The 9,878-nt window shown below is 49.1% G+C and overlaps 1 protein-coding gene across 6 annotated transcripts in view; it reads left to right on the top strand.

Annotated features, from left to right (window-relative positions):
- Kdm2b (lysine demethylase 2B) overlaps positions 1 to 9,878 on the top strand; it is a 121,641-nt gene that overhangs the window by 104,619 nt on the left and 7,144 nt on the right. For 4 of the 6 annotated variants that reach the window (XM_029533595.1, XM_029533598.1, XM_029533596.1 and 1 more), the window contains 9 exons: positions 3,261 to 3,404; positions 4,207 to 4,293; positions 4,461 to 4,730; positions 4,943 to 5,056; positions 5,619 to 5,657; positions 5,839 to 6,518; positions 7,026 to 7,189; positions 7,274 to 7,435; positions 8,002 to 8,220. In XM_029533595.1, the coding sequence (XP_029389455.1) occupies positions 3,261 to 3,404; positions 4,207 to 4,293; positions 4,461 to 4,730; positions 4,943 to 5,056; positions 5,619 to 5,657; positions 5,839 to 6,518; positions 7,026 to 7,189; positions 7,274 to 7,435; positions 8,002 to 8,220 (1,879 nt within the window). The remainder of the gene's footprint in view (positions 1 to 3,260; positions 3,405 to 4,206; positions 4,294 to 4,460; positions 4,731 to 4,942; positions 5,057 to 5,618; positions 5,658 to 5,838; positions 6,519 to 7,025; positions 7,190 to 7,273; positions 7,436 to 8,001; positions 8,221 to 9,878) is intronic. The other 2 variants (XM_021222574.2, XM_021222577.1) reach the window with 1 other exon arrangement.

Below are 9,878 nucleotides of genomic sequence, written 5' to 3'. Positions count from 1 at the left end.
AAAAAAAAAAAAAAAAAAGAGACCTAGCTTTAAAAAATTTTTAAAAAGTCATCTTTTATCTGAAGTTATGAACTATCAGACATGAGGTATACATTCAAACAACATGAAGAGAGTGATTATTGTACGCGGTACAGAAGGGTGTGGGCTGAGGAAGCAGCTGCCACCTTGGTGTTTGGGAAAACAAAGACAAGGAAATCCAAGGAAAAGGAAAGGCAGGAAAAGGACCCTGAGGCCAGCAAGGAAACTGCCAGCCTGCGAAGAAGGGTGGGTTGAGACATCTATGACAGGGAACTCAGCTTGGTATGAATAGAGTAGAACAGGCTTGGTGGGAACAGCCCGTGGAAGCAAGAGGAAGGTCTGAGGCTAGAGATCCTGGCATGGAGATGAGGTAGGGCAGCAAGGGGGATGTCTGTGTTTGCGTGTGAAGCCACAAGGAGACAGGGAGCCTAAAGGAGGGAGACTCCGTAAGTACTGGAAAGGGGAGCAGGGCACATGGGTCACATAGGAGTAAAGGTTAGAGGCTGAGGCAGGAGGATTGACAAAAGTGTGAGGCCTGCCTGTTCTGAATGCAGCAATTGCCAAATCAGCCTGAGCTACAGAATGCAATATTTTTTGGGAGGGAAAAAAACATTTAGCCAGTTCAGGGTGCCACGTGTCAACAGGGAAATTAAGGAGACACGAGAGTCTCCTGCAAGCAAGGCTGTGAAGGGAGCCACCTAGCTGGGCCCCTGCAGAAAGAAGACAGCATGCCACACAGGGCTCCTCTGCCTTTCTACCTGTCAGGGTCACTTCTAGTGCGGCAAGGTCTAGGACCTGCTATGTTCCAAACCAGCAATTTCCACAGACGGGTTCCTTAAAAGTGTGGGTTTGTTCTGAGACTCCTGGCTTTAGAGCATTGGCTGGCCTGAACTCACTGAGACCCACGTACCTTTGAGCGCTGGGTTTCCGGGTGCCTTTTACCATCTCCAGCCTCACAGAGACTCTTAAACTTACCCCTGGAACAGATGTATCCCAGATAATTTTTGCGGTCCTTGTGATGCACTTTGGTTAAAACTGATGGCATGACAGGCGTGGTGGCACATACCTTGAATCCCAGCACTCGGGAGGCAGAGGCAGGTGGATTTCTGAGTTCAAGGCCAGCCTGGTCTACAGAGTTAGTTCCAGGACAGCCAGGGCAATGCAGAGAAGCTGTCCCGAAACCCCCCCCCCCAAAAAAAAAAAAACTGATGGTACGTCTCCTGTGTAGTAGGCACTAATTGGAGGAAGGCCGAAGATGTAACTTGGCCCCTGGCCTTACTGTGTATCATTTATAGCAATTTTCAAATAATGTGGTCTTAAGAAAAGTCTTATTAATCTAATGCTGTATTTGAAATTACAATTGAGAAATTAAAAAATGGTTTAGGTTCATTTTAAAAATAAAAATGTTCACAAATGCTTTTATGAGAGCCAAATCTATATTTTCAAAAGCAAAAGTAATTAGTAAGGAAAAAGAATGGCCTTCTCTCTTGTTTCTATAAATCTCTTGTATCTGGCTCACTAGGACTTGTGTTTTCATATCTGCTTCTATATAGCACCAGTTAGACATGTTGATTTGGATGGAGGCTGAGGGAAAGTCCAGCCTCCCACAGATTGTTGAGCAAGGGGGGGGGACAGGCTAAGAGCTTCTATAGATAAGCTGGGTCCTTAGAGCCAGATCCCCACAGCTGGTAGCTTCTTCTAGTTTTATTTTATGTACTTACTGTTGGTTGGTTGGGGATTTTTTTTTGTTGTCTGTGTGTGTGTGTGTGTGTGTGTGTGTGTGTGTGTCTAGCCCTAGTCCTGGAACTAGATCGGGCTAGCCTTGAATTCAGAGATCCGCTTGCCTCTTGCCTGCTGAGTACTGGGATTAAGTATGAGTCACCACTGCCCTGGGGCTGCAGCTTAAAGTTAGTTGCAAGATGGAATCTGAAATTGTAACTATCAGCTTTTCATATTGTGGCATTAAAGGTTGTTAGTCTTGGCCTTGCTCCTGCAGTTATGTTTGTAACATTACACACTGGTGACTGTGGTGTCAGCGTAGACTGCAGCGGTCTATGGGGCACAGCCTTGATTGCAGCATGCTATGTGCCACACCATAGACTGCGTGCTCTAAGCATATGCACATAAATCACATTCGATAGTATTGTTAGCATTCTGATAAGAAAGCCTTTCCCTGGCCAGGAAAGAGTACAAGATGAAGGAAAGTTTCAATAGCTCTTAGTCTTGAATGTTGTCCTGTGTACCAATTGGCAAATTGGGTTTTGTTTTTTTATTATTTTTTTTATTTTGTATTGTTTAAAATGACACAATCAGGTCTTAAGACTTCAAGAAAATACAACAGCAGCTGCTGGTTTTTTGTTTTTTGTTTTTGTTTTTCTACTTTTTCAAATAAAAAGTTATATTCTAAGCTAGACATGTGAGCTTAGACCGGTTACCAGTTTCTGTAAAAAGACTGAAGCAGGCAGGTCATGAGTTTCTAGATACTGTGGGCTACCTTGTGGGGGGTGGGGAGTGTGTGTGTGTGTGTGTGTGTGTGTGCGTGTGTGCGCACACGCGTGCGTGAGTTCCGTGGAGAACCTGGTTGAGCACAAAACAGTCCCATGTATTTTTCCTTTGTTAATGGTCCCCGGAATGAGGAAATATTGTGCGCATATTTCCTGTGTGGAAAACGTGTGCTCAGGGGTTGATATTTTTGTGAAATAAATAAAGACCTGAAGTAGAACTGGTGATCTTTTCTTCGGTATGCATGTGGTCCTGAGTGACTGACTGATTGCCCAATGATAGGACCTGGCACCTCAGTGAGATTCCCTACACACACACACACACACACACACACACACACACACACACACACACACACACCAATGCTTTGGTACTATTCTGGCAGAATGCAAATCACGCCTTGCTCCTTCTGGAGGTGGGTGTGGCCTGAGTCCTCTTGAGGTCTTGGGAACTGAGGCTGTGGACTGTGCTCTGATAATGGTAGGAAGAGCTTTAGTTCTCTGCGAACACTTTTAGATTTGTCGGTATAAACAGAATATGTTCTTCACTTTGTCTACCTCATTCCCCTAAAAGATAAGCTCAGAGATTTTTATCTGTTTTGTTCATTGCTGTGTTCCTAGATCTTGCTGAGTACCTAACACTGATAGTATATAAACAGGTGAATAAATTCGCCTGGGGCAGCTTTCCGACTCCTGACAGCCTTCACTCCCTGACGACTTGCATGTTTTTTGGGTCCTCAGCCAGTGCTGCCCCACACCGCCGTGTGCCTTGTGTGTGGCGAGGCAGGAAAGGAGGACACAGTGGAAGAGGAAGAAGGCAAGTTTAACCTCATGCTCATGGAATGCTCCATCTGCAACGAGATCATCCACCCCGGATGCCTTAAGGTAACGTCCCTAGAGTCTCTGGGCACCCCGCCCCCACCCCACGCTTCAGGGTCTGATGGGTTCCCTCCTTAGAGATTGCTGAGGGAGTGGAGAAGATCCATGGGTGGTATGCCTAATTCCTAGAGAACCCTCAGTTCTAGGGCACTGTGTGTCAGCTGATGAGTCCAGGGCAGGAAGAATTTGAAGTAGTGTCCTGACTGAGGCAACTCTGAACACCCAGCACCTCAGAACTGTAGCAGGTTCCAAGCAGCTCAGCAGACAGAAAATATGGATCTTGACACCTGGCTTCTGGGAGAAAAGAGCTTGGGCCAAGGAGGGCGGGTCCTGAGCAATAGGTGGTTCTTCTGTGCGTCTGGGCCAAGAACCGGTTCCTGTGATATGCTAGGGCAGGAATGCTTTGTGGGTGACCTCTGTGCCTGCCTGGCTCAGGCAGCTGATTCCACCTTAGAAAGGAAGAACACACTCTGTGCTGGCACGTCTCTGTCCCAGCATTCATATCTCTGGGCTGCAAGGGGTGAGGGAGCAAAGGTTCCTTGTCACACCCACCGGACAGGGGTGCTGTGCCATCCGTGGCTTTGGACACCAACCTCTCCTGGTAATTATTGCTTCATTATTTCTCTGAGTTCAGCTAAGGTAAATAACACAAGCACGTGGTGGGTCCTTCCTTTGTGGCTAGGCACAAGATGGACACGGCTTTGGGGAGGGGTGTGAATGCCGAGGTACACCGGGCTTTGAAGTGACCTTGTGGACCCTCTGTGCACCCTTCCTTCCTTGTCCACTGAGCCCTGTCCTGTCCTTGCAGATTAAGGAATCGGAGGGTGTGGTCAATGATGAGCTTCCCAACTGCTGGGAGTGTCCGAAGTGTAACCATGCCGGCAAGACCGGGAAAGTGAGTGCGGACTCCAAGTCCCTGGTTGGGTCGAGTTGGCAGAAAGGGATGGGTTGGGCCTTGCCAGGACCAGCCTATCCTCAGTTGTCAGTCAGGTGGGGTGCAGCGGGCTGGGGAAGAAGAGCAAGTTCAAAGATATACAGTCGGATTGTTGTTCTCTCTTTTTGGCCTACAAGCAAAAGCGTGGCCCTGGCTTTAAGTATGCCTCCAACCTGCCTGGCTCCTTGCTCAAGGAGCAGAAGATGAACCGGGACAACAAGGAAGGGCAAGAGCCTGCCAAGCGGAGGAGTGAGTGTGAAGAGGCTCCCCGTCGGAGGTCAGATGAGCACCCCAAAAAGGTGCCTACAGACGGCATCCTCCGCCGAAAGTCTGATGATGTGCACCTGAGGAGGAAGCGGAAATATGAGAAGCCCCAAGAGCTGAGTGGACGCAAGCGGGTACAAACCGGGAAGGCCTCGGTAGCAAGCAGAGGGTGGTGTGGCTGGTCTTAGGTGTGGGGTGTGGGGTGGGGACCAGGGAAAGTTAATGGGTACAACTTGGGATCCTGGCCTCTTAAGAGCTGCCCTGAGCAGGTCACCCAAATCCTGAGAGCCTGGCCCAAAAGAAAGAGAAAAGCCAGCGAAGTCACTCCTCTTCCCACCCCCTTTAGGCCTCGTCGCTTCAAACGTCCCCCGGTTCCTCCTCTCACCTCTCGCCGAGGCCCCCTCTAGGCAGCAGTCTCAGCCCTTGGTGGAGATCCAGTCTCACTTACTTCCAGCAGCAGGTGCTCCCACGCCCCGCCCTCCTGAGGCCCAGGCTGTCCTTGTCGCCACTCCCCAGTACTCTTGGCCATTGCTGCTGGCTCCAGCATTGGGCCTTGAAGCTCTGAGGTGGAGAAGCCTCTATTGGTTGGGGAAGTTGCAGCTGGGAAGAAAGATCCTGGTAGTCCTGCTTTGCTGTGGGCCTTGCCATTAGTAGCCACAAGGTGGCGCCTGGGGAAGCTCCTGGCTTAGGCTTGGCTAGGGTTTTCTCCTGCCTGGGCTCCAGCTCTGGGCTCCTTCAGCCATGACACTGCTGTTAGTGGGCAACTGTCATGGGCAACTGCCATCTCTGGTCTATTTCAGGTGGGAGGTCAGCTGGGTGGGAACGATTGACCATCTTCCATTATTTCTGTTATTCTCTGGAAAAGCATCAGAATGTCTGTTAGATGTAAAAGACATGGCTTTGTAGGAAGATGTCCTTCTGGCCCTTACTGCAGAGACTGGGCTTGTGGGGTGGTGGGGGTGTAAGGGAACCATTTTTCTCCAGTCCAGGAGCAAGCTCTGTATTCTTTCTTCCTATGACAGCTAAAGCCTGGCAAAGAAGATAAGCTTTTCAGGAAAAAGGTACCATCTCCCCTTCCCGTGTGTACCTGCAGCCTACTCTAAGCTGGCAGAGCTGTATGCAGCACTCCCGGTGGCCCAGCTGTATCCCACGATAGGGTTGGGAAGTCTGGGATGGGTACTGCCCCAAACTGAGTTGGTTAATCCCAGGCCACCCATCCTCATCCTTCCCTCTCTCCTGCAGCGACGGTCCTGGAAGAACTCTGAGGATCGTCTGTCACTGGCCAACAAGCCCCTTCGGCGCTTTAAGCAGGAACCGGAGGACGATTTGCCTGAGGCGCCTCCTAAGGCCCGGGAGAGTGATCAATCTCGGTCCAGCTCACCCACTGCTGGGCCCAGCACTGAGGGAGCTGAAGGCCCAGAAGAGAAGAAAAAGGTGAAGATGCGCCGGAAGCGGCGACTCGCTAACAAGGAGCTGAGCAAAGAGCTGAGCAAGGAGCTCAACCACGAGATCCAAAAGACAGAGAGCACCCTGGCCCAAGAGAGCCAGCAGCCCATCAAGTCAGAGCCCGAGAGCGAGAACGAGGAGCCCAAGAGGCCCTTGGGCCACTGCGAGCGCCCCCACCGCTTTAGCAAAGGGCTCAACGGCACACCTCGGGAGCTGCGGCACTCGCTGGGACCTGGCCTACGGAGCCCACCTCGTGTTATGTCCCGACCCCCGCCCTCGGCATCCCCACCCAAGTGCATCCAGATGGAGCGTCACGTGATCCGGCCACCGCCCATCAGCCCCCCACCTGACTCGCTGCCCCTGGATGATGGAGCAGCCCACGTCATGCATAGGGAGGTGTGGATGGCAGTCTTCAGCTACCTCAGCCACCGAGACCTGTGTGTCTGCATGCGGGTCTGCAGGACCTGGAACCGCTGGTAAGGGCAGCGCTGTGTAGGAGGGCTTGAGTCCTAGGTCAGAACAGTCCATGGAAGCTTGAATTGATCAAGGAGGCACCTATTTGCTTTTCTAATATGGAAAATGAAGGACCGTGTGTGGTTCCTTGTCTAGACTTAGCTGAAGTTGACTGACTGTGCCCATATTGAATAATTACAGCTGGTCACTTTCCAGCATTCTAGTTTGAGCTGAGTTTCTGACCTTCCGTCATTAGCAGGAGCATCCAGTACCTCCACGGGAGTTTTTACGAGGCATCTTATATAGAAGGCGTAATAAAGCCCAGGAGGCATTTTATGGGGAGTTCTCGCTTTCATTTATCTAAGCATGTGGCTGTCCACACAGGTGCCAACATGTGGGCGGGGTGGATGGTAAGTAAGTCATAGAGGGCTTAATCTTCCTCCTCGAAGATGGCAAGCAGGAAGATTAAGCTGAGCCTGGCATGGGTTCCCCAGGTAAGACGGCCCTGATGACATTTCCTGTCTGGCCAGGTGCTGTGATAAGCGGTTGTGGACCCGCATCGACCTGAACCGCTGCAAGTCCATCACACCCCTGATGCTGAGCGGTATCATCCGGCGACAGCCTGTCTCCCTTGACCTCAGCTGGACCAACATCTCCAAGAAGCAGCTGAGTTGGCTCATCAACCGGTTGCCTGGTAAGCTTTTGGTAAAGGATCCCAAATTCGCAGTAATGATGGCCTGGATTGTCACCTGACTCCTACCCGATTCTCATCTCCTAGGGCTCCGAGACTTGGTGCTGTCAGGCTGCTCATGGATCGCTGTCTCAGCCCTCTGTAGCTCCAGTTGTCCATTGCTCCGGACCCTGGATGTCCAGTGGGTAGAAGGACTAAAGGATGCCCAGATGCGGGATCTCCTGTCTCCACCCACAGACAACAGGCCAGGTGAGTCGTCAGGCTCTTTCCCACCCTCAAACCGCAAGGTGAATGTGTCATCAGCTTTCTCTGGCCTCAGCCCTTTGCTAGAAGATAAGGAGCAGAATGTTCTTAGCTTGCTTTGGGTGTAAGGGTCAGCTGCCTGGGTGCCTCCCTGTCCCCCAGCCAAACCTCAGATGGGTACAGGTATAAGGTGAGGTCACAACAGACAAGGACAGTGGGCCATTTCTGCACCAGCTGAACTATTATTATTTTTAGAAGAAATTTAGGCTCTCTTATTTTCTGAATTTTCTTGATGGTAAAGGCAGAGAATAGCTTGGACTTGGTACTGCTAGAATGAAGTATAGTCTAAACAACTTGAACACAGATCTTCCAACCATGTTTATGAATTCTGATTTCTCTGGAGAATCTAGAAAGACAAATTCTGATTTGGAAGCTTCCAACGATGAGATTCTGGCTTTGGCGTCGGGCATACTTCAGGACTGTGGGGTTTTAGAGTAACAGATTAACAGCAGGATGTTAGTTATTTCCCTGTTGGGGTTGATGGGTTGCCTCTCTCCCATCTGTCCCAACAGGTCAGATGGACAATCGGAGCAAGCTCCGAAACATTGTAGACCTGCGCCTCTCTGGCCTGGACATCACAGATGTCTCCCTGCGGCTCATTATTCGCCATATGCCCCTGCTCTCTAAGCTCCAACTCAGTTACTGCAACCACATCAATGACCAGTCCATCAACCTACTCACTGCAGTCGGCACCACCACCCGAGACTCGCTGACAGAGGTCAACCTATCAGGTGAGGTGGGCTCCACGCAGTGGGACATCTGGGCACTGGACATTTATAAGAAATACTGTCTGGTTACAGTGCTTTAAAAATAAAAGTGAAAAATACCACCAACTCTAGAAAGAAACGGGTGCTAACATTAATGAGGGCACATACCACTGGTTCCTGATCCAAATTGTTGCCTAGGACATACCCCAGGTGGTAGGAGACATGGATGGCTGGGAGGCAGGGTTCACTGAATTCAGGGTTGACCCTATTTCTGCCTGTGTTGCCATGTCTTGTGTGTGCCCCTAACGATCCTCTATCAAGGAGCCCGTTCCGTTGTTAGGAATGAAATTCCTGTAGATAGTTCTAGTCCTTTTGTCTGTCACATCTCTCGGGATCCTCTTTCTTTCCGGTTTTCTTTGGCTGGAGGTTTATTCTGAGAATTTGGAGCTTGGCTGCACATATAGCAAGGTAGACAGTAGCAAGGTCACACTTCCTCATGTTAGTCTGGATTGGAATTGTTATTTATGCGGAAAAAAAAAATCACAAGTAAATACAAGGGAGAAAGTTGTGCTTTCTCAAGAAATTAAAGGACATCCTCACTTCACTCAAATTGCATTTGACACAACTGCATTCTGTTCCGCTGTTAGGACTCACTTTATTTCATTGTTAACCTGTCTTTACCGCCGTATCCACGCCACCCACCAGGTGGGGTGGGAAGTTTAGACAGTTTTGGATCATTCTGTGCCTATTAGAAGCTATTCCTCCTCATTATAAAGATTTGGTAGCAGGCCACTGAGGCCAAGAGCTATACTGAAGGGAAATGCCTATCTGCTCAGGGACCCAGCTGAGACTTGAAGAGTGTCAGAGCTGCCAGCATCTGGTCCTAAGCTCTTAATTATAGTAAATCTTCTTCCATGTTCTAGTTGTTATGGAGGTGCGGTGCAGTTCATGAAATATGTGGGAGTGTGTGTATGAATTGTCTATATATTATTTCTCCATCCCAACATACTGAGATCATCTTTTCATCTCACACATATACCTACTTACCCCTTTTTTTTTCCAAAAGCCAGTGGTTTCATAGCCCCAAGTACTCAGAAGATGGGAGGCAGTCGTATCTAAATTTCAGTCCTCTGCTGCATCACGTCCATTAAGGGATGTCTCTATACTCTCCTTGTTTTGTACTTACCTCCCAATGATACAACTGAATTAATGATAAGGTGCTCCATCGTGGCCACATTCATGTGGCTGGAGGATCTGGCACCTAGTTGTTTCCATCCTAGATCAGGTGCTCAGGCAGGTCAGATCTGGCTTTTTTCTAATTTTTACGGCTTCAGGCAACCACTAGACTCCTTTATTGGGGTCCACCTTCCATCTTATGTATAGATAGTGGGCATACACTACCATTTCCTTCCAGATGTGTGCGTACAAGGTAAGGATTTAAGTTGGTAATATTGACCTTACAGTCTTGTAGAGTTTGGTCACTAATTAAGCCAAATAATGTATTGAGTACACTTCCTTTCCTGCATGACTGTTGAGTTCTGCTACTTAATAATTGCTTTTTCAAAAAAAAAAAAAAAGAAAAGAAAAAAAAAAAAGAAACAATAATTGCTTTTTCAGTTTTGTTTAGCTTCTGAAGCAAGCTGTACAGCAAAACTGAAGGCACTGGTCACAGTCAGTTGTCT

Source organism: Mus pahari, chromosome 23 (genome assembly GCF_900095145.1).
Source record: "Mus pahari chromosome 23, PAHARI_EIJ_v1.1, whole genome shotgun sequence".
NCBI lineage: Eukaryota > Metazoa > Chordata > Mammalia > Rodentia > Muridae > Mus > Mus pahari.
This window is presented reverse-complemented; position numbering and strand designations above follow the sequence as displayed.